This window comes from Anas acuta, chromosome 4 (genome assembly GCF_963932015.1).
Source record: "Anas acuta chromosome 4, bAnaAcu1.1, whole genome shotgun sequence".
NCBI lineage: Eukaryota > Metazoa > Chordata > Aves > Anseriformes > Anatidae > Anas > Anas acuta.
Window position 1 is genome coordinate 63,393,783 of NC_088982.1, and position 27,572 is coordinate 63,421,354.

Sequence of the window (27,572 nt, forward strand, 5' to 3'; positions counted from 1 at the left end):
TATTGTCTAATTGAGTTATAAAATTCATGACTCACCTACAGAGAAATTCACTGTGTAATTATTTGCGAAGCTCTCTCTTTCCATAATGTTTTTTTCCTTCTTTCTTGCTCTCCTCACCTGCTGTCCCTTTCCTCTCCCACACCACGAGGATTGGGATCAGGGCAGCTAGTCCCACCTCCTTTCTATGAGCAGCCCAGTACAAGAATACTATTGCAACTTTCTAATCTTCCTTCATTATATGCCACTCCAATCTGAAACGCATATGCATAGGGAATATGCCAGGCATAAGGAGAAATTACACAGGATGACATTTAAATGAAGGTCCCACTTCTCCGTCAGGCTTAATGACCAACTCTGCTGGGTTCTTCATATGAAATTTCCCATTGTCTTATCTTCCAACAGTTAGGAATCAGATATTTCTCTTCCTCCCTCAATTTCTGGTGCTTATTGTAAAAGCAAGATTCCAGAGAAAGATTGCAGACAGAGCTTCTACCTCTCAGTAAATCAATTAGCTCAGTTATAAATGAATAACTTACTTCCATCAATTTGACAGCAACAGCCCATCTGATTTAATGAGATCTAACTGAAGATGTTCATATGCTCATCTTCAGAGAATTAAAGCGTATGATGATATAGATAAGACAAATAAAGGAGATAATGTGTTGTTCTTCCCATTAGAGCAATGATAACATATATTCAAAAATTGAATGATTTCTCCTTGTAACACACAAGGCTAATGCCATAGAAACCAGATCCTATTCTTACAGCTGCCTGATCTCCTAAGCAGCTGAAGAATGCCACATGTCAGCACAGGGGCTGAATTTTAACCTCCTCCATTGGCACCCGGGCCTTTAAAGAATGGCTGCATCAAATCCCTTTACATATAGAAATCAATGACAGGATTTTCCTGCAGTTTGTCCCTGGAGCTTAACATGTATCATGACAATGTTTTTGTGCGCCCTACAGAAAACTGCAAAATTCCAAGAAGTGCATTTTTTACTCGTGTCAGAAGAAAAAACACCCTGCTACTCAGCATTTGATGCATCCATTTTCCCTTGGGCTATGCACCTTCGCAGACTGGCCTACTCATAGCAAATGGCTCAGCTTCTACAAAGTCAAACCCCAGAGTTTTCCTCCTCTGGAATAACCGCTCATATTGAGCTGCAAGCTATCATTGCTCCTACCTGTCTGCAAACCCAGTTTGGCCAGATTTCCTGATACACCATTCGCCTGGGACATCGTGTCTGGCTGAGGGGCTGATGAACTGCTTCCTAGCACTGACACTCATTTCCAAACTTCTTCACTGTCGCCCAGAGATGCAGCTACAAGCCAACAAAACAGTGCTGAGACACTCCTTCTATCCTGCCTGCGTGCATAATGCGAGTGGTGCCCACAGTGATGGCCATGAGACCTAGTAATGCCAACCTCCCTAATTCTTTCAAGCGTTTGAAGCTGCAGTTTTGGTGTCCTCCATGCAGTCCTGTCAAAACCAACTTCTGCTATCAGTCCCTAAATGCTGACTAAAATGCATGCCTGGTGTTGTGTAAAAACATGACTGAACTTTTTGCATTAATTATACGTAACACAGCAAAGCTCACTGCTGCCTAAGAGGATGCATTTAAGTCATATTCCTTGGGAATTTCCCTTCTGTAAAGCACCTCTCCACAGCTTCCCCTTCATTACTGCTGCATGGAAGACAAGCTTCTTATTAGTTATTCCTTCCCAAAAGTGTAGTAGTCTTTAAGTCAAACACTAACACAGTCACCACCATCCGCAGGATCAAGAACAATCTTACAAAGTTCTTTGAAGGTCAGGCTGTTGCTGCAAGGCAGGCAAGAAGTAGAGAAAAAAGGTACAAATAACTGAGTTTTCTGCTGGTAGGCTGAAGAAAAATAAATGAAGTAAAAATAATACATCTCTTTTTGACTTGAGACTAAAGTTTTTTTGTTTTTTTTTTCCATTTTCTGTCTTGATTGTGAAAAAAATTAAGATTAAAAATAAAAAGGATTGTGGGATAAAAGAAAACATTCTGTTCAAACTAAATTTAATTTCTGGTTGTTTTGGGTGGTTTTTAGCCTTTTGCAAATTGCTTAAATCTGGTCTTAGAATGCTAATTTGAAGGAGAGAGAATGTGTTTCCTGCCAAAAATCTAAGCACACAAACCCATACTTCCCTAGCTTTGTCAAAAAATGCTCCCCTCTTCATTTGAGCATGCTGGCAGCATTCAGTCCAGATTTACAAATGAGCACTGGCACACCTGAAACCATGCTGTGCAACCCTCGCTAACATTTTTCTAGTTTATACCGCCGTCTCTCATATTATTACAACTGAAAAGACTGTGAAGTAATGGTTGTTGGGTAGGGCATGTTTTCCTGCCTGCTTCAGATACTCCAAGGAAGAGAAATAGGGAGTTTTGTCTGGAAGGACTAACAACAGCCCTTCTGCGGCGTGCTTGCTGTTTCATCCCTACCTTTCTCACAGGGAAATGACTGAAGAAGAGGATGGTAGAATAAAAATGAGGGAAATTGCAGAGAAGATGACTTTAGGGAAGAAAAATCACAGGAAATAAGAAAGATGCCGGGTACGGGAGCAAATGTGCTGAAACATCAGCAGGCATAATGGCAAAAATATTTTCCTGCAGCCTGGGGCAGACAGCGATATAGAAAACAAGAAAACATGGTATGAAAGACTGAACTAGGATTTTTAAAAATAGAGGCATGCAGATGGACCAGCCAGCTTTAAAGGCCACGGAGCTGAGGTCATTTTCTGGAGGGACAAACATCTGACAGGTTTCATCAGGGCCAAAACAGGGGCTGTGGGACAACTTCCAACACCGCAAAGACTTCGTGGCCGTTTTGTTTCCTTGGCAGAGGTTTCATTATGCACATGCGTTCACATAACAGGGTCAGAGCATATCTACCATCCTTCTCTTTTTTTCTGAAGAAAGTGTGACTCCAGCTGACATCCAAATCCAATTAATGTCCAATTAATATCTGAGAGCTGTAGCACCTGTTGCACCAAGTACCTTGGAGTACCCTCAACACAGTCAAAAGCACCCTGGATGCAGGATTTCACAGGGGTGTCACCAAGGCTGTGACTTCACCCTCAGGCCTGGACACAATGAGGTGGTGACATCCTCCACAAAACCCCACTTTTTCTGTCATACGTGGCCAAGCAGATCCTTCTTATTATCCTACAAAACAGAGCCTCGAAGCTGGGCTTAGTGGGAGGACCCTCCACTGAAAGTCACAGTGAGGAAAAGACATTTTCAGGCATCTTGCAGAGTATGCAAAGGCCAGTACTGATGGAGGTAAGAGATAAAACAAACAGGCTGAGGCTGAACGTATGACCTCATGATTAGGGCGATGCAATGTATCCAAGCTGACCTTTTTGCTTCCTTTTACTGCTTGACTCTGGAAGTAACCCACACAGCAGTGCATAATTCAATAGCACTGGCAAGTTTATTCTCCTGCTACAGTACGAGGGCATGGTAGGCACCAACAATAAAGTTAAAGTAAATGTCAGGGGGCCAATGAATTGCTGAAGCAGACATTTGTTCTGATCTTCCATCAAGCACAATAACTCTAATGGAAGCTAATAGAGGGTTGTAAAACCTAATACCGTGATGCAAGCAGGCAAACACCCAGCGTACGGTTTGAGCAGAGCAGGAGAAAGAAAAGAAGTAATAATCCTTTGCTACAGAGATGTGAATGCAAGCATGGCATTCCCCTACCATCCCTACCAAGGGAATTGTCCTGTCCAGGCTGGGGATGTGTAAATCCAGTGCCTAATTTATGAACAAATCAGACTCCAACTCTAAGGCCAGTGATGATTGCCAATCTCCTTACTCAGGCAGGGGCACCAAGTGGTTATTGGTTATTTCTGAAGTGATTTAATATTCTGTTTGCGGTAAGAATTACTGAATGAAAACCCCAACACAAGCCTGTAGGTAAGCCTGGCATGGCTTTCCTCTCAGAAGGCACTCCTGGAAAGGCTGGAGGCAGATCTCCATAGTGGTCGGGCCACAGGGTCCCAAGTTCCCAGAAAATTCCCACACATGCACCAAAACATTAGATCCAGAGCTGTTTGGCAGATCCCCTTAGTCTTTTCATTGACTGATGAAAGGTCCCCAAAGCTGAACGTAGCTAAATTTCTCCAGAAAAACAATATCCTCCTACCCTTCCCCCTCCAAAAAAAAAAAAAAATCCTTCCCTGTTGTGGCCTGCTCAGCATTTCTGAAAACCTGGCTCTTCAATTTTAGCCTCTTTTGAAAGCACGTAACAAATTAAATGTGCCTCATTTGTTAGGCAAATGATAGCTGTGGTTTCAAATAAAATAAGCCTAACCTTGATGGAAATTTCATCAGTGCAGGCTATTATTTCCCTCTGCTAATGGCTAACGGCCTAGCCATCTTCACCGAGCAGCAAGAGGTCTCCCAGCTGCCTGGGTGAATTATGGCTAGAGTAAGTAATATTAACCCCTCCAGGATAAGTACGTGGGTCATAAAACAAGAGTTGCACAGCTGCTAATGGCAGCAAAGGCAGTCTTTATTAATCAGCTAGCCTTAGCATATGGCAGGAGAGCTGCCCAACCTCCTGTGTGGGACAAAAGCACCGGGAAGGACCAGGGGCTTCCTAATGGCTGTGCTGTCCCACAGCAGCCCCACATTAACCAATGTCTTCCCCTATTTTGGGGGAGGTGTGGGTATAAATCCAGCTGAAGTTGAGCAGGGGTAGTCGGTCACAGATTGATGAGCCTCAACTAAGATGGGGGACAGTGAGGAGAAAGACAGACAGCCCATTTGTAGGGTCATCCCATCCCGTTCACCAGCGAGCACGAGGTCTCCCAGAGCGCAGCACGGCTAGCCTGCAGTACTGGGAATTTCTTGCTCCGGCTAAAGGAGTGAATAAATCCACCCAAATTGCTATAATAAGGATTCAGCCCACAGACTCTATGGCGTAAACACACATCTGGTCTCTGTTTGTAATGAAATCAGCTGAAAGCACCACTGTGCATTAATAACAAAAATGTTCAACATATTGCTACCAAATAAGCTCTGCTTGTCTTGAACTTCCATTGTCACATGTTAATGCACTTTTAACACTGATAAATGACGAAGTGCTACAAAACATTCATCAAGGGACTTAGAAGTCAAAAGATATGCATTACTGCAGCATTGTTTTCTATTCCACCACTGCTTTCACAATTTGGGAAGAAGTTAAAAACAGAAAGTCAGTAGCGCAGCACAAACATTTCATACTGAGCCTGCCTTTCTTTGGTAAAGATTTCTCAGCTACGGGGTTTATCCTGTGCTTGCATGGCGGGAGAAAATCCTTGGGGACGCATGAAAGGGAAAGTTTCCTTTTGCGTTGTCGGCACTTTCCACATGTCCATCTGCCTCCTCCTCTGTCTTCCTCCTTTTCTTGCCACAAACAAGAATTATCATTCATTCCAGTTTAATTCCACTCTCCAGCCCATTTCCTTTTCCTTCCCTCACCCTCGTTACCTTAATTTCCATCACATTTTTGCAGTCTTTTTTTTTTTTTTTCTTTCTCCTTGCAATACTTAGCTACTACACACGGCTCATACTGTAAGCATGATTGCTGGTGATTTTGGGGCCTCTGGAAGGTCACTGCACACACTTGGTGTGGTCAACATGTGGAGGAGGTTTTACCTTCTGAGTGATGTGGTTGATCCAGGGAGAAGAGCAGTTGCTGAGGTCTGGTCCTTGGGGCTCCCAGATCCCATCTGGTGCAAGACACCGGAAAGTCGCAACACCTGGAACAGGAAAGGCACCGTGTTCAGAATTACCACCTGAATTTCCCCCACAGGACTCCATCTCACAGGCTTCACGTCACACCGACAGAAACATCACGCAAAGCCTGGGAGCTTACTAGTGCTTGGGACCTCAGCAGGATGCCTCTGACTCGTCTCAGTGCTCTCATCTCCCATCACCTTGTTGCTTAGGGCTCTCAGGCATAGAAGACTAATGAAGTAGGGCAGGGATAGCATTTCCATTTCACCTAATGGAGACTACGGACAGACGTCTTTGCCTCAGGCCAGATAGGAAAGCTCCCAGGGAGTAAGGAACTGAAGCTGGATCTCAACCATTGAGCCAGCACCCCAAGTGCTGGGCTGGCCGTTCTGCCTGCTCTGCCCCGCTGCTGGTGCCTCAGTATCAGACCCCGAGCTTTGACTTCCTTGCCCCCCGCTGCTTTATGAAGGTTTTACTGCTCTGAATCATCATTAAACCGTTTGGGTGGAACCATGCAAAAGTTTAAATGCTAAAAATGCTAAGATGTAATGCTGGGCTTTACCATCCACCCCTGACCATTAAGAAGGACTCTAGAGGAAAGTTTTGTTTGGCAAATACCTCCCAGATCCCTGCTGCAAAAGACAGTAAAGAGTCTCTGGCCCTTCCAGACAAAGAAAAACATGTCCAAAATGATGCAGTTTAAAGAACTTTAAAAAGCAAGAAAGCCAGTACGTAGATTAAAGACTCTGCATCCTATAAAGTGCTCTACCCTGCAGAGCTAAACTTTTCAACGGGGGAGTGAATTACATACTAGGTCTGATAGTAGCGCCGATTAAAAACAGTGAGGGTTTGCTGATGCCTTCAAAGGGAGTGGGAAGAGGCCCACTGCTAATATACCGTGGCTTTTAACAAATCACATGAATCACTGAAATTAGAGACTGGAAAAGCTTATTGCCTACACCAGACCATCCCCTGTCAACATGTTGGGTTTGTTCTTTTTTTTTTTTTCCTTAGCTATTTCCATCCAACCCTTTGCTCTTCTGCTTAGAAAATAGCTCCCTGCATCCAGCCTTCATTTTCCCTTTTTATCATTCCTTTCCCTTTTCACAGCTTCAGTTCAGGCTACCCTTTCCTCTCTCTGGGAACCACATGATACCTTTTGCACACCTAATTTTACCAAACGGGGCTGAGAAAGACAGTAAAAATGTTTTTTACCTACTCTCACCATTGATGTCTTTCCATGCCTCTCATCCTTGACGTACATTTTATCAGCCTGACTTCACTGAATTCAAGAGAGAGTCAGAATTTGTATACACAGGTGTGAATGGCTCTCCAGGGCAATAGAGAGGAGAATTAATAGAGCCTCCTCTGCAAGCCAGATCCCTCCAGCCCTTATTTTCAGGCAATTTCCTCCACCTTCCGATTTCTTCTTGGCAAGCTGGTTCTCAGGTCTGGACACCAAGACTAGCTTGAATAATAAACTCTTTCCCAAAAACTGCATTTGTTAAAATACAGTAAACTAAACCATATGTCAGAGCCCATTATTCAGTCCATTGTGTTTTAATTTGGAGAGAAAATCTCCAAAAGCAACTTTTCGGAAGAAAACAACTGAGGGAAGAGTAGAAGAAAAGGAACAAAACCCAATAAACCATAAACCATTTTGAAAGAGTTGGCTTGGTTTTCTCCCTGCTTTCCCTGCTGATTGCACCGGATGCTGGCTGCAGCTTGAAAAATCACTCGTGGTGGTTCAGGAGTACGATCTGGGAATACCTGTGCTAGCAAAGGCCAGCCACGGCCTTTGAAATGCAAACAGTGAAGCAGAGAGCTTCATCAAAATGTGTGTGTTGTTGTTGATTTTTTTTTTTTTTAGCCAAACAAGTGAAGTGTCAGCCATCAACACCCCAGTCAGTGAGCCCAGAGGCTACAAATACAGCCAGAGCAGGGATAATAGGCGTACTGTATACAGCTTGTGGAGGCAGGATTTCTTATAGCACATCGAGCTCAACCCCGAAAGGTTATTAGCTTCTCTTTTCCTTCAGCCAGAGCTTGGGATGCCAAAGATTGTGCACAATGTGCTCAACACATCGAGGCTTCAGCCAGGCCAGCTGTCTGCCATACTTCTCCAAGGCAGTACAGATCTGACAAAGGGCTATGGCGTAATCCACTGATGAAAACGTGTCTGCCACAGGGGCCTTTGGTCAGGCCACCTCTCGACTTACCTATGGAGCCCATGGGACACGGCTGCTTTGCCATCTGCCCCTGCCGGGTACGAGACCACATAATATCACGGGCTTCCATGGGGTCGCAGCTCTCCGCGCCCGCTGGGGGCAGCTGGGAGGAGGCAGGAGGCAGGTGCGTGGTCATTTCGTCGGGGACATCAGCCATGGGCGACGGCGTGCTGGTGCTCCTGTTCCTCCTGCCCAAGGCGGAGGTGGTGGTGGGGCGGCCGGTGCTGCTGGTGGCCATCCGCGGCGTGGTGCTGGCAGTGGTGCTCCCCGGGCCCAGCGCCCCTGAGGTGGATATTCCTGAAACAAAACCAAAGCTGGTTAAAGAGAGGGAGGGAAAAAAGGCAAGTGGAGTGGATTCAGTCCCGAGGCTGTCCCTGCAGGGTGTAGCAGGAGCTGCAGCGAGTGCGGTGCTTGCTGCCTTTAAGAGATGCTCGAACTCACGGTGAGGGAAGCACACAGGGGGGTAATGACCACTGGAGCACATCTGATTTTCCAAAAGCACAAGCATCTGATGAAAATAAAGCAGCATTTTATGCCCTCCCCGTTTTTCTTTCTGGCATTTTAATGTACAATCTTATTTTCCATCTTTTAGGGAGCACCTAGCACAGAAGTGCTTTTAATTTTTTAGTGTTTCTGAAGACCCAGCAGGTTTGGACAGGAAAACATTTTCCATGGTATAATAATAATAAAAAAAACCAACCTGCACCACAAACCCAACCCCCCAAAACGAAGCAGACGGAGGGATGAGTACAGGGGTGCTCTCTGAAGCAAGTCCCTCGTTTTCTCTCCCGTGCCTTGCTGCCTCATCCCCACAGCAGCGCTCAGCTCGAGCTGCTGGCCACGCAGCAGGCACAAAAGCACACATTAGCCCAGCCAAATCCTCAAGAGTTTAATCCTCAAAAGGCTATTTCATTTACAACTAATGGTGGGCAGTCAAGCAGCAAGAGGTGGCGAACTTGTTTTAGAAATGCATTAACCCGTCCTCCATCCTGCCAGAGCTGCGCTAAGTGTGGTAAATATTGAATGATGTCCACCTTCTAATTACCTTGTTTTGCCTCCTGTTTAGATCCAAGTTTTTTTTGCGCTGACTGCAGCCTCACGTGGCTTTCTTTGTGGCTTGACCTGAAATCTCAGGTCTGGAAGCCGAGGCTGGCTACCTCCACCACCCCTGCTGTGCCCCAAAGTGCAGAGGCTTGTGCAGAAGTCTGCTTTTCCCCCGTCCCAAAGATAAGCACCCTCCTGCTTCTCTCAACATAACACTTCTACTCTAGTCAGTAACAGATGTTCACGGCTGTCCCATCAATCCCCCCAGCAGTACAGCCACAACGAGCCAAGGAGGACTTGTCTGCTCTCAGTCCCCCTCAAATTCCCATGCCACACCTCCCTGATGTCTCTGCCAGCATCCAGAAATCTTTCAGTGCGATGCTTGTACCACGTCCAGCAACAGGAATTGGAGTTTCTACATTAAAGACAGCCACGCGTGAACGCCAGCCTAGCCAGAAATTAAAATTAAATGCAGGAATCACCCTTTCGCCCCGAGGAACAGCCTCGTATCAATTCAGCTGTGCGAGCAGGCTCAGACTACAAGCTCCTGAGAGCCAAGACTTTCCTTTCTTCGAGGACTGGTGAAGCAGACCGCTTTCGCTATTAACGCAATACTCGTTATTAATGTGCAATGATATTGCTGTCACTGGAGTTCAGGTAAACGCTCATTCAAGTCAACCTATTTAAAGCACAGAGATGACTGCCTTTAGTGTGGAACAGGAGATCTTCCATCCTGAAAGCTTTTTTTCTTTTTTGTAATTTAAGTAATTACCTCGTGCCAAAGCCACGGTGCTGTGAGCAGTTCCCGTGGCCCAGCATAATCAATAATGTGGCAGCTGAAGTGCACGCTTGCTCTGGGCTTAGATAATATCAATCCAAGCCTGAGAAACCCTCTCTGCAAAATTTAAAACTAAGTCAGAAGCACCATAAACACAATTTTCTGAGGCATCGGACCTTTTGTTCCAGAAAATGTTCCACTTACAAGTACCAGCTCCGTGATTTCCAGGAAAACTGGATGTGGGCTAAGCAGCCTGATCCAAAATCTGGTCTCCCACCTGAGCCAAGAGGCTGGTGGACAGCAGGACTTCAGGAGTCTACTTTTTTATTTTCTTTTCTTCTGCTATTATAGCATATCAGATGCTTTAGCATCAGTTCCTTGCTCTCTGTATTTCTCCCCCTGTTAACATCGGTCACCTGTGGTTCAGCCCCCAGCCTTTTGCACAAGTTTCCCCGTTTTTAACCTTGCAGGGAGGCACTTCACTCAGATGCAGGTCAGCAATGCTCACGGGGACTTGGACTGATTTGGGTTAAGGGCTTTGACTGGAGACTCTCCAGCAGGGCTTGTCAGCACGGGAGGCTGTGGTTTCTGCATGTGCACTTGCACACACACACATGCGATGCTCAAAGGTTTGGGAAATGTCGACATTTCAGCAATCACAGAGCTCACTGATTAGACTTTCCAGCCTTCTCGTGCCACCTCCCTTCCACTAAGAGCCTTGGGTTTGAACGGTTTCCAACAAACACAAAGCCAAATTCTGCAGACATTGACAGATATCTTCTAGGTCCTGCTCGAAGCTGTGCTACAGCACGAAGCGGCACATGATTTCCATCTGACATTGCAGGAAGGACAGAAATTCGTAGAGAACTTCAGCAGAAATTGTCGGCTTTTACTACGGCAGGTCTTGCCATGAGTACATATTTTATGTTTTCATAATAACAATCAGTCTGATACATAACTACCTGCAGCTCTTCTCCCCTTTAGTCATGCAGTAACAAGTTACTTTCCATTTGCAAAACGAGCCACCCCACACACCACAGGCACAGAAGTACCAAGGAGAAAGAGCAGATGCAGTTTTAAGGGCAAAACTGGTAAAACACCCTTAAAATCATTCTTAGAGCCATTTGCAAGCAGATAGAAACAAATCTCCAGCACCCAACAGAGAAGAGTAACTACGAGCTGAAACTTAAAAGATTTTTTTTTTTTCTGCAAGAGTTCCTGAAAATGAGTTGTATTAAGCCCTAATTGGGCCATGGAAAAGGCAGCAAAGTGCCCAGGCACCCAGGAGCCTGCTCGCAGGGGTATTGCATTTCTGAGCCTCATTTTCACTGACCATTATTGAATACCTTGTGGCATGTTGCTTCTGGAATAGCCCTGGCAAGTTTACTGTGTCAGCTATGCACAAGGGACTTACTGGTATTTTCCTTCAGTCATAAAAAAAAGAAAAAAAAATGTTTTATCTTTCAAACCCCCTTGGCATTGGTATCAAAATCTCTTCGAGGGCCTGCTCTTCCTATTTTTTTTCTTCTTCATCTGGGCTTTCTCTCTGTAAAAATACACATCTCTGCCATTTACATAGCATAAATTATAAGAAGATCCAAAAGAGCCGACCTGAAGTGCTCTCGTGGAGCGAGATGGAGGGGATGGCACTGGGTTCAGCTCAGAGGGCTGGTTACTCAGTGCCTCAACTCAGTAACAAGCTCCAGTGAGCATGACGAACGCACCGACACCACCCAGCTTCAGAGCCACCGCCACTTGCTGATGTTGCTCACACAACTGTGTGCTTTAAAACCAAGTTAATTGGTTAGAAGGGAAGGAACGAGAGATCAGCATCATTTGCATGTAAATGATTCTCAAATCCAAGCAAAACCACGCCAAGACTGCAACCTGTGCACAATTACCTAAGCGCAGGCCAGAGATCAAACCTCCAGATTATCTCAGGCTGCCAGCAAACTGTGATTTTTTAACTTGGAGAAAACCAGCACTGCCTGAGGTCATTTTAATAGAAGGACTCTTCCGAAAATACTTGGTAGTAAAATCCTTGCCCAGAGACGAGTGGTGACCTTTAAAACTCATCCACACTGTTACAAACAGGAACGTATAGTCTCGGTTATTTTAATTTTACTGCTTGCTTTCACCACGTTTTGCCATATCAAGAGTTTAAAAACATGTTTTAGGCAAGACTCAGTTTTTACTCCTACACTCAAGTCCCAAACATTCACAAGACTTTACAAAACTCAATCCCACGAAGCACCGTCCCCAGCACAGTGCTGGGACAGGTATTTTCCCAGTGCTCCTAAGAAAGCGAAGTGTGGTTGTTGTGGCTGTGGAAACATCTCTTTCCCACAGACACCCCAAAGTGATACTTTGCTTTTTTCTCCCCTGTGCTATCCAGAGAGCTGGTGCTAAGAGCAGAAGTCTAAGTTTTGCCATCAGTCAGACCAGAGTGGCAGCTATAAAAAAAAAAAAAAAAAAAAGCATTTCCAGGTCCACAGGGGAGTAATTGCAACTCCCAGAGGAACCTCCCTCTATTCCCTGCACATTTACCGGCAAGAAAAAGCAATGGCCAATCTTTTCCCCTCTTTCCTTTTTCCCTTGCACAGAGCTCAGGTGGAGGAATTTTGCATGGCCAGGGGAAAGTCATGGGAGGAATTTGCTCACAGGAAAAAAAATCTCTCTATGTAAATGAGGTTCTCTTTCTTTTCTCTCTCCGTTTCCTTCTTTTCTTCTTTCCTGGCCTAAAATGACAAGCACACAACCAACCAGCACTTCATATTGGCCACCAGGAAAACCCAGCACCGATGTCCTGCTTTCTCCTCTGTTCACATCTTCCTGGTGCTCCCAGCCACGGGTGGCAGCTTTTTGAAGAGTGTTTTCCTATCACAAAAGATTGTGCAAAGCAGTCTCGATTGCAGTCAAGCGTATTTGCCATCACTCCCAAGCTTCCTTTTCTCTGATTTTTCTTTTCCTCTTTTTTGCACCAAAGTATCCAGCCTATAACCAGCCCACGTAGTTAGAAGGAGAGACCACGCTTGACGTTTTGTGAGCAAGGTCCAAGCAAGCTCCCATTATTTCACTCTCCTGCGAGTTTTGCCTTCCCCAGCCTGACGCTGGAGCAGATGTGTTGGGGCACCGGTGGCCAAAAGACCCCTCTTGCTCCTTGCGCTGCACGTGGTGCACGCAGAGCCACTCGCTGGCAGCTCTCAAGCGATGGAGGTACAACTAATCCAAGGGGCTCAACTTTTGGGGGAGGATAAAGCAATCCTACCACCCTCTTGAGCACATCCAGGCTGTGTGTGCAATTATTTATGCACATTAACTGCTGCACAAAGACAAACGTAGCGCTGCTCCTTCCTGAAAGGCTGCACAAACCTGAACGTCTCCCCTCTCCTGTAACTGGTGTTGTCCTTGTATTTGGCAAATGCATCATTTGCTTACATCAGCCCACTTCTTTTTTTTCATTTCTTCCTCTGAACAATGGTGCAAGTTGTATTTAAATAGCAATAAGACGACTTAGGCATGTCTTGAAAGAAGAAGCCCAAACCTAATGCAGTTGGAGGATTATATCACAGCTGTTTTTCCCTTCCCTGGCACATAAATGCATCTCCTGGGAATTAGTTTTCTACAGGCATTTTCAAACGCACTTCAGAATATTTTCTGAAAGTCACTAGAAAAAAAAAATCATTTGAAAATAAATATAGTCCCATTTTTTTTTCCACATACTGCAATGTTACAGCAAGCCCATGCCTCAGAAGACATCACCCTGCAAAACCATCTCAGGCTGGATGTCCAGAGGAAGACCAAGGGCCACACATCAGTGCCACCCCGGAGCTGCAGCATGAAGCATCAACAACGCCAGATTAGCCCGAAATTATGTACAGCTCCTTTCACGTGTTTGAGAGAAAATATGATTTATTTTTTATTGCAAGTGAAGGCCAAGCAGGCTTCACATCAAACGTCTGAACAGCTCTCGCCTGTACTCACACACACAGCGAGCAGCTTGTGTAAGCTAGGCCAGAGTCATATGTGAACATAAAAGTTCACACACTTGTGTGTGAACAACTTCGGAGGGTTGTTTTTTTCTGGTTGTTGGAGCTTTATTGACTGAGACTGACAAAAAGCTCACAAAAAACTATTTGTAGGAAGAAAGATTAGATATATGATGGTCCCAAAGCGTTCAGCATATCACGTCGTCTTGAACAACATGACTGCATGTAGTCCCGGACACTGGAAAAGTTGTATAAAGTATGAGTGCATACTTACAGATTAACGTAGTTCCTTTTTTCCCCACTCTTACCTAAGATCTGAGGTAGCAGAAAGGAGAGCAGAAAGGTCCATTTCTGCATCTGAGAGCAGAAAGGTCCATCCAGCTGTGGACTGCTGCCAAGTGGAAACATCCTCTCTGGATTTTTTTCTCCTACCTCGCCTAGCAGGGGATCGTGATTTGTGCCCAAGGCTACTCTGCCCGCATGTAACAGCTCTGCTGAGCCTGGATGGATGCTGCGATGGATATGGGCCAGATGTTGAGCGAGTTCCCAGCACTAGGGAGAAACTTTCTGCTCTGGTCCAAGATCTGGTGCAAACTCAGCTGTTTCTCTGCACTCCAAGCTGGAATCACTTAGCACACTTTTTTTTTTTTTTTTCCTCTCTGGATCTCCATTTGAGAGCTTAAAATTAACCCAAAAGACAAAGAATGAGAACTCGAGTGTGCAAAATTTTCACAACAGGTTCAAATCCAGTCAATCTGCCCAAACTCATCCCTTCTCGCTGCACCACAAATACCAGCAAGGAGAGTTAAAAGCAACCACCACGCGGGACCAATTTCCAACAGGCAAAAACCCATCTCTGTCCAAGCCCTTTCGAATCAAACCTTCACATTTCTGACAGTGATCAACTGCTCACTACGTACACCGAATTGGTATGGAAAGGTCAAGTTGTGTGGAAAGCGGTCTAGTTATTATTGTAAAAATTTCACATTTTGCCTGAAAAAAAGAGTCCAAACAACTGATTTTTTTTTCTTCATTTCAACATTTTACCCGTAACTGCAGGGGGCTAGAGCACAGCAGCATACCTAGTCAGGACAGGAAATTCAGTCCTACAGCACACGAGCATCAGCTGCTGCCTCCACCATGGTCCCTTTCAATCAGTCTCAGTGGCCAAAGACAGTACTTAAAGTCTTAGCCCTGTTTTTCTACCCAGGATCTCTGCCAAATCCACCTCTGTGGACCTCTCGTACGCTGATGCCGTATTGCTATTTCCAGACTTCGCAACTGATTCTGATTCAGCCCGGAGGAAATGTAACTGGACCGTCATGTATAAGACATAAAAAAAACTTACATTTTTTTCAACATCGTTCTGTAATGCTTTTAGAAACGCAGATGAACTATGCCCATAGGATGCCTGGTAAACAGGAAAAGATTACAGAAGAGCAGATCTAATAGACAGTACATCAGGATTTATTACAAATGGACTAATCAAATAGGTTTGAGAGTTCAAGAGCTATTTTTAGGCAATCTAGCTTTCTATTGCTCTCCTTCTCAAAATCACTGTCAGATATGGTTGCTTTTATTTTGAATTCATGGATTTTAACATATAAAATCTGACTACTATTTTTTATAATCCACATGCTATTTCATACAGGGGAAAAAAAAAAAAGCAGACAATCCCTTTTTAAGGGCACACCAGCTGCATATCATTACTGAATGCATGGAGTGAACTTCTAACCTCCACAACAATCTCTGTCCCCTGGCATGATTTACATCCATCAGAGCCAGTGGTGCAGATCTTATGTACTGTCTTTCAACTTGAATCCTTCAAACTCTATTAAAGAGAAACCCAGTAGGAATTCCTCCGTATCCCATTGTTAGAGGAACCGCTTTTGATTTCAGTAGCAGGTGCTGTCAGTTTTTCATTCAGACCATGCTAGAGCACAGACACGTGAGCGCTGTGCTTACAGCTTCGGGAGTTTCACTGGAGGCTGAGATTTTAAGGTTTTCATTTTGTTTTTTGCTTTTTAATTAAACCACGTATGTTTTATCCGTGAGAGCTGAAACTTAAAGGTAAGTTTCTATGCAAAACGAGCATGTGTGTAGCTGCTAAGGGGGAAAATAATTTTTCCCCTCCATTTGGCGACGGATGTAACTTTTTCCTTTGTGTGTTTCCTGCTTGTTACCTACACTTCTGCGTCTTTAATTAAAGAACTTGCAAGCCTTCTGCAGAGGCAGTGCCAGATGGAGCCAGTCCTTCTCCAGCAGCTCTCCACCTCTGCACTTGGGATGAATGGAAGCAAGTGCAGGAGCCCTAAAATGACTATTCATGCCCCAGCATTTTCTGACCTACCCAATCAACACGACGAGTGCTTCCAGGTGCCAACAGCGCTCAGCTTATATTGCTGTCTGAAATGTTTTTTCCGTGCAAGCTCAGGCACAACTTTAATACGAGCAAACTATCATCTTCAAGTAGTCTCTGCTCATCTGTGTGTGTAATATCTCCAATCTCGGTGCTGGGCCGCAAGATGGCCAATTGCATTCAGATAAATGCCTTGGACTCCTTTAAACATATCATAATCTGCCTGTGAAATGGCTGGATAGTTACTTTCCAATTTGTGAAATGGTTCAAAGACTGTAAATAAAAAAGAAATTGGACAGCTTTCAAAAGTACAGATTAGAGTTTTCAATTCTCGGTGATACAGTGCTTCCCAGCTACACTCCTGTGATCTCCGTATTAATATTTAAAACCTGATTGTGTTGTGCTCTTATCTTGAACAAGAGAGCAGAGTACGACCAAACCCAGGCAGACAATGTGCTGGAACAACAAGATGGCAACTCCCCAGCCCTGCAGCACGCACTTGTGCGAGAGGCATGGGTGGAGAGGTGGGTGGGAGCCTTCTGTCCTCCCTTCCTCCCATCTGATTTGGCATGTTAAAGTTACAAAGGCAGCTTTTTGCATTTACTGGGCACCTCCCCTTACGCTATGTGCGCCATCCCTCAATCCCAGCTGCTCTGAGGCTCAGGGTTTGAGTTCTCTCTCAGGTTTGCACACGATTGCTGAGCATCCAAATGAGCCCCGATGCCCAGCGGTTTAAGCGCAAACATGCTCCATGGGTGGGCTGGTCAACTAAAAAAAAAAATAATTAAAAAATTTTAAAAAAGGAAATAGAATCCCAAAATACAAAAGGTGGATTTCAGGCTGCTTATACCCTTCATCTAGCCAATTTTAGGCTAAATGAATGGGAAGGCTTAAAGCTGGGACTGCCATCCGTCCCATAAATGCTAAACCCATACCACACTTCCAGCATCCTCTGGAGCAAGGGCATGATAAACCTGCCAGCAAAAGCTCACCTTTTGTCTTTCACCAAAACTGTCTATTTTCTCCTCCTGCTACAACCCACTGTTTATTTCAAACCTTATTCAGAGAAACCAAATCCTTCTCCAAAGCTGCCAAGTGATTTTTCTCTACAGGGGAATTGCTCCGCTCAGTCTCTGACTGCATTGGCTTCTGTGTTATTTATATATTCCATTTATTCTTGCTCCTGCAAGAAAAACAGCCTGAGCTCCGAGGAGAGCTGATTATTCAAACGAGCAGGAATAGGGAAATGCTGAGAAAGGCTGTCTTGTCTTGTCCTTCAGCTATGCTCTCACGCACCTCAGTGTGCATGTGGGGTGAAGACCTCTCCCGTAAATGACTGCTCCTGAAGAGAGGGTAGAGATGGCCTCGGCCTCTCAGCCACATCTCATTTTGCTTTTTATAGTGCAGATTAGGTCGATCATTTCACCAGACTTGCCAGCTTACCTTACAGCCCTGGCAGGACAGACAGAAGAAAGGGAGGGAACAAGCTGGCGCTAAACAGAAGAAAAAATCTTCCATAAAAGCAAATTCTAAGAAGCTGACAAAACTCCATTGTGAGAATATCAATATTCAGCTGCTTTAAGAAATAAAGCAGTTTCCCTGACAAACCGTAATACTGTTTAGCTCCTTTCCAAAACTCTTTATTGCTTATGTAGAAACGTCAATATTTTGTAAAGCTCGCTTCTAATAGCTGTATTCATGTTGGCTCAGGGATCTGCCTAAACAATGCTTAACTAGAGGACTGGTATCTAAATTTGTTTTATAGATATCTGGTGTTCTGCGGAGGGCTTTAACAATGAAAGAGCCATTAATATTATGAAAAACACATTTGCTTTAGCAAAACAGATTTATAACAAATAAACAAACTGCAATACGGGGAGTTTTAAGTTGAAGCAAACTGGGTAACATTTCCATACGAGCATTTGGCACTTAAAGACGCAGGCAAAACAAAGTACACTATCCAAACCACAGCCACGTCCTACCAAGGCTGACACACAAGCATCCCTTACCTGTATTGTGGGAGTATTTTTGTAGAGAGAGGGCATTGGGGTGCAGGTAGTGATGCTGAATATGCAGCAATTTGCCTCAGCATCATTTCAAGGAGATGCAAAGATCTCCAGGCTGAAGCCTCTGGTGCTGAAGTCGTTGTCATGGCTGGTCATCTGTGTTGAGAAGTCACGCTGCAAAGCTGAGAGGCTGTAAGGACCAGCATCCAGCTTCGAAGAAGGAGTTTTAGCCCTGCTTGTTTGGCTCAGCACCACCAAGAGCTGCCAAGTCTCATCAGGTCAGCTCTGGCCAAGGTGCAGCTTCAAACTCTAACTAGAGGGGCTTGATAACAAGGTGACAATACGTAAGAACAAGGTGGAAAAACCTTCAACGCTGCTTTCTTGCTTCACACCTGTCAGCTTTCAGATTATTCTTGCTAATGGCTAGTTCAGACCAGCACACTGCAATGTAAGTTTAATATTGGTTCTTGGGAAGAGGATGAATATACCCACTGGCCTTGTGGGGCTTTGAATGAGTCCCACAGAAAAGACAGACATCAAAAACCTACAGGAAAGTGAATAGTGGTGCTGAAGTGCACTATATTTTAGCACAAAGCCATATTCCTGCCTCCCCAGGTTTGGCACCTGGTTTGGCACACAAAGGGCAAAGAAAAGAGGAAAATGCTAAAGATTAGGCACCCAGAGGGATTACTGGTCCAAACCAGAGCACAAAAGACACAGAGGAACATTAAGATGCTGCTGTGTTAGAGATTTTGAATCATGTACTCTTGACCTGGAAGCCTGAACTGCACCTGATCCACCTGGGCTACCAACAAAGGTGTTGTGGATTCCTGCAAGCAGCAGCAGAATAAGAAGTTGGAACTGGTAAAGAAAAGCAGGTAGGACAACACAGAAATGAGAAAAGTAAATGTTAGATTTTGCAGATTTTTAAAACGTGTGAACTCATTGACATTGTGTAAAACATATGCCAGTAGAATTAAGTGCCTGATGCCACTGCAAAGCAGAAATGTAATACTTTGAGCAAGAGAATCGTGTCTCTTGTAGGGGGAAAAAACAGATTCATATATTCAACGTGTGAAAAAAGAGGAGATGGGAGAGAAAGAGAGAGAAAAGGAAGCCTGACTTGGTCTAATGCATGTATCTTAAAAAAGTACCTACTGTCTGGTTAAATGTGAATGCATTCTTACGTGATTAAAAGACTCAAAAGCATAACAGAAAACCAGGAAAAGAAAGAAAAAAAAAATAAGTAGCCAAGCAATTTGTTTCAGATTCTGAAATACAGCAGAGACTCTTTGTTCAGATATTATTGCAAGTATAGGATATAACTACTGATACAATACAGAGCTAGAGAGCTGCTGTATTCCTCTAGCACAAAGGCTAAAGCTCATTTTATAGCTCTCACAGGCAACATAAAATAAATACACCAATCTAGAGTGTGATTATTATCCCCCTCCACCTTCAGCATCAAATACTGAAATATTTTTGTTTTGTAAATATTTCACATCAAACCGTTCAGTGCATGTGTTGGGACCTGTAACGCTATTAGCCTTGAGCCTTTCACATTCCATGCATGCATCGAGACGTCTTGTCAATTCATGGGGAAGAAGTATATTAGTTTTTCGAGTCATTGCAGTGCTTTACAGGTACTAAAACCTCAAAATCCCTAATATTTTACATTATCCAGGCAGAACTCTCATTTTATAATAATGCTAACCCAAAATCTAGCTCACTTATGTCATCAAAAGCAACTCTTCTTCCATTATCTTAAATGTAAATGAGAAAAAGCATGCAGCTGAAGCAGACAGAATAATTTATAACAAGAGGAAATCTGTCAGGCCAGGAATGCTAAAAACAGAGCATAATACTGAACTCATTTGGAAATAAATGAAATAACTGAATTTCGAATATGCTGGTCAGGCTTGAGATGGCAAGGGAGCAAGAAGGTCTCCTGTGGTAGACCCTCATGGTCAGCACCAAGCAAGACAACAAATGTTTTAATCTTCTAAATTAAAAATAATAATAATAAAATAAGAGTAGAGCCTGACTGACCATTCATCTGAAACACCGAGATTCTTGGCATGCCAACCTGGAGCCACTCAGCAAAATGGAAATTACAAGTGTCAGTAGTGCTGGCTTGCCCATTCTGTTCAGCCACCACAGGGACTGATTCAGTGCAGAAAAAACACACGGCTTTGCTTGAAGAGAGAGAAAGAGACCGAGAGGTTTTGATTTAAGAATCTGAATCAGCCAGTCCATGGACAGGAAAAAGTAGCAACCAAAAGCCCAGGACCTGAGGTGCTCTTTGGAGGTGCCTCACTACAGTGATGACAACAGGAGCTTACAACATCCAGGCTCCTGCAGTGCCACCACCTTCACCATACTAAAATCTCCATGCCTGAGACTGCAAGTGCCTCAACTGTTTGCTCACCTTTCTTTAGGTGGTGCTGGAGAAGGCATAAACCTTTCCATGGAAGACTGGAAAATCCCGAATTTCATCCAGGGTGGATGATGATCACAGACTGGTGGGCAGAGGCAAGACAAAGCTCAACCCAAACTAGAAAACTGACTATCCTTACTTCCTTCTTCTGCAGAGGACATCATCCACCTCAGTCCACAGCCTGCTCCTGGGAGGTGCTGGGATGTAGCAGTAAAGCAAGGAGAGCAAGGAATGCTTGGTCCCCCCATTGTAGGATGAGGAAATTGCTAGCTAATGCAATAGCAAGACCCCTTCTCTCACTCCAGACTATTCCCCAAGGACTCTCCCTGTGAAAAGTCCAAGGCTCAGACAAGGTATGGGACCAAAGGGCCCGCTTTTCCTATCTGTGCCAAGCCTGGCATGTCCGCAGTATGTTTCTGAGTACAACATACAACTCTCTAATCCTCTTGGCAGCAGTCGCTTGTACAAGGTCAGTCCCCCTGGCCCACAAGATGTTTTTCCAAATTAAACTCTTATTTTCCCTTATTAAACTTCATCTTTGAGCTAAAACAGCGACACTGATTCAGTTAAACCACCGCTGTCTCCAGCTTTCGTCGAGAGCAGAGTGCACAGAAGTCTCACAGACTCTGACGCCTGGGCGAACAGGCTCCAACGAAGCAATGGGTTTGTTTTGCATCCTAACTGAGATATTTCGCATTCAGTAACAGCAAGGGGCTGCATCCCGTGCTGAAGAGATCCAAGAGGATGTCTAAGAGCAGCCTGCCCGAGCCACCTGTACCTCTCAGGGCACGGTGACCCAACATTTATTTGTCACACGGGGTTTTCAGCCCAGTGCCAGCTGCTGCTCTCAGTGGAGACAGGGGTGTGTGTCCCTGAGGGGAGCTGGACATAAGGAAAAAACTCACCTCCCGGTCCAGCCAGCTTTTAGAGATGAGCAAGCACTCACCGGATAACAAATCTGATTAATCAGCTCTGGTTGAGTATGCTCTAACAGAAAGGAAATGTTAAGCGTGCGCAAAGAGAACCAAACAAAGCACATCAGGAAGGAGCCGGGTCTAAAAGCAGATATTAGATTTCTTTTCTCCGTTGCACTCCGAGCAAATATTGTTCGAGGATGTTTGACAATCTGTTTGCCAGCTGAAGCGTGCAGCATTCCGATAACAATATAACAGAAAATTATGTGTCCATTCCTGTCAAGCCGAGGCAAGTCCAAGCTGTGCTGTTTGCCTACACGAAAAACAAAACCGTGGAAGAACTGGGCTGGGACAGCGAGAGCGTATTGAGGGAGAAGGGACAGTGCTGGGGAGCCAAGGGTGTAAAACGCAAACCAAGTGCCAGGGCCAGCTCAGCTTAATGATCCCTTCCTTGGACAATTAGAATATGAAGTTGACCCTTTCCAGGTTGCTTGTTTGCCTTTTTATAGTGTCAAAATCCTAAAGCCCAGCGCAGCGCCTGGCTGGATGAAAGCAGTACGAGCTAGCCGGTGTCGCTGAACATTTTTTTTCTTTGGAGACGATTTCTCTGCAGGGATCCTCCAAGTGGGAAATGCGGTGTTAGATTGCCTTCATCAGCCAAGAGAAACACTGTGCCGGCGAGGCTGAGCCCTCGCAGATGATAGGATTCCTGCTGAAACTTCAGGCTGACATTCAGAAATCCCCCAATCTCCCTCTTACCCAGATTTCTCTCCCTGCATGCTGAATAAAATTTCATTCATGTGAAACCTGCATTACAGCTCTCCGGGCACGGCGCTGGCTCGCCTCCACCGAAGGGGAACTTAAATCACTATTTTTAGCTCTTTTCCTTATCCCAGGTCAGTTCCAAAACTTTCCCCTGCACGCCTCACCTGTCATTGCCTACGCACCACTTCTCCATCTGCCCCCTGGGTAACAAGTTGCACCTTCCAGCTTTATTTCTCCATTGTTTGCCATCTGCTTTTAAAAATTGCCTTGCTTTCCCTTAGGCACAGAAGGGTTCCTGTGCAGAGGGGGAACGTATATGGCCTTTCTGCCCAGGGCTGCAGATCCCCAGAGCACGCCTCAAATTCTCCCGACAAACCTTTCCATCTTCCAGGTAGGGGTCTAACGAACCGAGGGAAGCCCACCTGAGTACCAAGGGCAAATGAAGCTTATAACACCCCGGGCATTTTGCTAACATTTATCATCAGCTTTCCTTCTGCAAAACCCAACGCAGCAGGACACAGGGAGGGGAGGAAAAAAAGCCTGCTTTCTGGCTACATCCCAGTGGTAATATTTGCTGAATTACCACTTTGGAGAGCCACCGCCAGTAGGGCAGTGCTGAAGCCTGATTGCACGGTGGAAACAACATTCATTTTCCCACCCTCAGAACCACCAGATGAGCTACCTGCGTTGCTGTGTGTGTTTATATTTCTCTATATACCCTTTTTTTTTCCTCCACAAAACAAATTGCAATTAGAGTTAACTGCATCTGATCAAACAGCGCATGAAAAAGGATGTGACAGGAGATTTTCACTCGAAACACCTGTCTGTGTAACTGGTATCCTTTACAAGTCGTTTGTTTTTTTATTTTAAAGACAAACTGAGCCATAACTGATATCCATAAAAACCTTTGTGATTCAAGCTTCCTTAAGGTAGGTGTGTACGGTAGGCAAAGACATATTTTTGCCCATAATAGCTGAGCTTCCAGGAAAAAAGTAAATTACAGGATATTTAATCCTCGAACAACCAAGCCTGAAGCCAAAGGCATCCTTCGTAGGCCAGAACACATTTTGTAGAACAAAACTCCCCAACATACCACACGTGTCGGTGCGATCTCCCTTGCTGCATGCCTCCCCGGCCACACTGCCACGCAGCACAACGGGCCCACAATGAAGCTCTGCTTAAAGCTTCCTCCTGGCAGGGCGTCCTCAGTTTTGTCTTTGAAATATGGGCTCGCTTCACGCTGTCCTTGGTGGCCAAGGTGAGATGAGCTGCAGCAGATGCGCAGCTGGCAAGAGTGATGCGAGGCAATGATTTCAGGAGCACGGCCCGTCATTTGGGCCCTCGGAGGGAGGCAGAGAGAAGGATTTGTCTTAATGCCTGCCTGAGGAGAAGGTTTAGGTTGCAGTTAGAGCAGCTGGAAATTTATTCCAGCCCGGCGATGCTGGAGGTGGCAAAGGGTGCCAGGGAGGAGGAAGGCATCACCTCCCAGAGCGGGTCACGGCAGCCTCTCTCGGGTAAAGCAAAGCCTGTATTTCCCCAAGCCAGGAGGCCAAGGATGAAAATAGCTACAGAGTGAAAAAGCACTTCAGACCTTGAAAAGCAGGGCAGCTAGCCAGATGCTGTCCCGAGAACACCAACAAGTTGTGACAGGGATGTGCCGGCAGTGAGAGAAGGAGTCGGGCATACTCTCCTCGGGGAGCTCCTGCTCTGTGGGTCAGTGACAAGGCTTGGAAAGGAGGCATGATCTGGGGCTCCTTGGTTTGAAATCATTGCCTTGGAGATGTTACAGTCCTTTGCAAATAAAGAAAACTCTTCGGTCATGAGATACTTACAAACTCGTTGTCTTACCGAGAGCAGGAAGAGAAATGTGCTGTGCCCAGAGCCGCACGCAGCCCGCGCCCTTCCACGGGGGTCAGGCAGGACTCTGCAGGCTTCCCTTACCCCTAATTCTTGTTCTTGTTATTTTTGCCATAGGAAAAAAAATATGCAGACACCATAAATAAGACATTTAGGTCAGGACTTTCATAAACAGTACCCGAACGTTAGTCTCTGAAAAAGTGGCCTGATTTGAAAAGCACTAAGAAAGCAGCATCTCCCACTGACTTCAAAAAGCACTGCCTTGTGCTCAGCCCTTTCATGTCTCGGGTTATTTAGGTGTCTCGGCCTTACTTTCCCCTTTGAATTTCATCTTTGCATAGCACAGGTTCAGCTTGTGAGTCCAATCAATTCGCACATGTGAGGCCAGACCTAACCAAGCCCTAAAAGATGAAGGCACCCGTTTCACTCAGCCTAGCCAGGAAATCCTGACTGCACCTCGCAAAGCATGGACTTCAGTATTTCTATCACTCCTAAAACACCTGCAATTACTGGAAAACCACAAACAGCCACTTCATGCATCTCTGCACGTGCTTTTGGATCTAAATCTGGAGGTACTCCCTCAACGGGAGAGGGAACCCGATGAACAGTTCGGTCCATCTCACGGTGGCTGAAACATCTCTCATGGTTTGCTGTGGCAGCACACCTCACATCTTTGCATTCACTGGACAAAATTAGCAGCAAGGCCAATGCTTATTATGGTCAGGTTGGATTAGGGCTGGTAGCTAGAGAGCAGCGTCTCAGTGCTGGTGAGCTAAGATTTGCTCTGAAAAACCTGCAGAGAGCCTGTGCTGCCCTATTTCTCTCCGCTCACCGGCAAAGAGTCCTGCGACAGCCTACGTGTGCGTTCTGCCTCCCACATCACTGTTAGAGCATCAAATAGAGTGCTTTCGGTGTCTGAAAAAATCTTTGCAGCTTTTTACCAAGTTTCGCTGCTGGAAACAGCATTTCTACCTGTGTATTCTGGGATTGCATTGTACAACATACTCCACAAGTCTTCAGAAAATACCACGTGAAATAAAGCACTGGTGGGTTTTGTGGTGTCATCTTAGTGATATGGTTTAGGGGAAGATGTGTTGGTGTTAGGTCAGAGGTTGGACTAGGTGATCTGGGAGGTCTCTTCCAACTTAGATGACTCTGTGATTTGCAGCAGAGCTGAAAGAGACTGAGAGTTTTGAAGTATTTTGATTTGCTTTTCAAAAAAAAAAAAAAAACCACCCACAACTGTGTAATTACTAATAATTATATGTGACATAACTTAAAAAAAAGCAAACAAAAAAAACAACAGCTGACAGCATGTTAACCTTGCTAACATGGTAGTGCCCAACGTGGCAGCATGCAGCCTCCAATTTTTAGTAGTTTTTAAGTCTAGGCTTAAGGTTATTGGAGCCAACACTTCAGAGCACAGCATGGGCTGAACTCCTTTCCTAGCCATAGACCCAAACTTCTAAACTCTTGTTCACTCCTGTTCTCCCTGGGAGATGAAAAAAAAATCCAGATAAGGCAGAATTAACTGAGGCATCCAGCATCTCCCCCAGGCAGCACCTACCTATCGGCTGGGATCTGCCGAGTCCAGGTCAGATTACAGAGGAGAAGAGCATATGAAATGCATTTTGCTATGAACCACAGAACAAATGAAATCATATATGAGGGATCAAATGCTTCAATAGCACAAGCCAGGCACTGTTCTGTGTGCTCTGCCCATCAGCTCAGTCCCAACAAGGGGTGAATCTGACTTAATCTTTTGCACAAACTCCACCAAATGCTGTTTCAATTGAAAAAGGCTTAAGGTGAGATTTACTTTTTTCCACACAAACTCCTGCCACAAGCACTGCCGAGATACTTGCATGCATTAAAACATGACAGACACTAAATCACAGAGTGTGTTATATTTATTTTTAAGCACAAGCAGGCATCTCTCTGAAAAGGACTTGTACCATCCTCGATTTTAATTCAGCTCCCGTTTGTCTAAAAGAGGCATCCTCAGCCTCTGCAGCCTCGCCTGGCTTCTGTGCTGCCGTTAGCGAGGCTATCAAAACACCACGCACCCACGTGGAGGTAAGCACTTTTTTTTTTTTTGTCATTCCTCTGGATATACTTATAAAAAATGGATCAAGGTTTCTCCAACCTTGTTTGCTACTCGTGTTTGCCCTCTCCTTGTACCAGGAGCACGTTCTGGTTAAAAAAAATAATAAAAAAAAAAGCTAGTTGATGCTAAAGTTACAATGCCACAGGCAGGGTTTGATAGGAAGGGAATACATAACAGAAATAAATTAGTCTCTTACCGAACAAGGACCCTGTTTCTGAATAAATGTCCTCAAGAGGAGGGAAAAGCTGTAATGAAAACCTAAGATTTATAAAACATAACTAATTTGTTAAATTGCCTTGGAACAGATTTTTTTTTTCTTCTTCTTCAAGATTTCCATGGAGATACCAGTGTTCCTTCCATAAAGCACTCTGCAAGCCAATAATATAAAATCTGCTGCTTTGACACCTCACAAGACACCCGACACTCCTCGAACGGTGCCGGTGCTCCAGGTGCTGGAGGTGGCGGTCCAACATTTTGGCTGTTTGATTAGAAGGGATCTGCGTCCAGTTATTGCTATTTCCAGGTTTTCGATTTTTCTTTCGGCTGCCAACAAATTTTCAAACACATTACACGCCGCAGATCTTGTGGTTTGGAGCTCCTCCAGCACTTCGCTAACATCTGCCAAATTCCTGTTAAATCCAACACTGGCTGATGAGCGCTTTCCGATGGTGTGAAACTTAATGCAAGTAACTAGTGGAAGCTTGGGAGCAATTAAATTTTAATCAGAGATAAGTTTAGTTTTTCAGCATTGTGAGTTATCTCCAGTGTCTAAATAGCTAATATATATTATAATCCTCTGCTCCCCTTGTAATCGGCAGCGTTGAGCCACAAAAAGGGGAGAAGAGTAGCAGCTAAAGAAGCCCCGTTCCCAAGAAAGCCACCTACCATATTAATAACCCATACATCTTTCCTCTCTGACGTGCCATCTGTAGCCCAAAGTGCTCAGGTGTGTTACCCAGGCAGATTCAAGCATCTGCCCCTCTCTCCTCACGCTCCTGCCCACGATCACCCCTTGTCCCTCCCTGCCTGGCCCTGCTGGCAGAGCTCTTTATCTCGCTGCTCTCAGGGGCAAGAAGCAGGACTAATGCTCCATTTTGAAACCATGTTTTGCTGCCATCCAGCCTCCTTCCAGCATGCACCAGGTCCTCGAGCACAGGTTTGCTTATTCCTGAGGTCTTGGCTTGCTTTTACCTGAGATCTGGCTCCAGGTGCGCCCGCTGCAGCAGGACACCTCCAGCCCGCCTCCAAACTCCTTCTTCCCCCAGGCCACGAGTTTATGTTGGCCTGTCAAAACCCAGTCAAAAGCTGCTGAATCCTCAACCTTCCACATCCT

General features: G+C 45.0%; 1 protein-coding gene across 6 annotated transcripts in view; it reads right to left on the reverse strand.

The window, feature by feature from the left end:
- ADGRL3 (adhesion G protein-coupled receptor L3) overlaps positions 1-27,572 on the reverse strand; it is a 512,834-nt gene that overhangs the window by 89,343 nt on the left and 395,919 nt on the right. For all 6 annotated transcript variants that reach the window (XM_068681641.1, XM_068681639.1, XM_068681640.1 and 3 more), the window contains 2 exons: positions 7,975-8,280; positions 5,675-5,778 (listed from right to left, as the gene is read on the reverse strand). In XM_068681641.1, the coding sequence (XP_068537742.1) occupies positions 5,675-5,778; positions 7,975-8,280 (410 nt within the window). The remainder of the gene's footprint in view (positions 1-5,674; positions 5,779-7,974; positions 8,281-27,572) is intronic.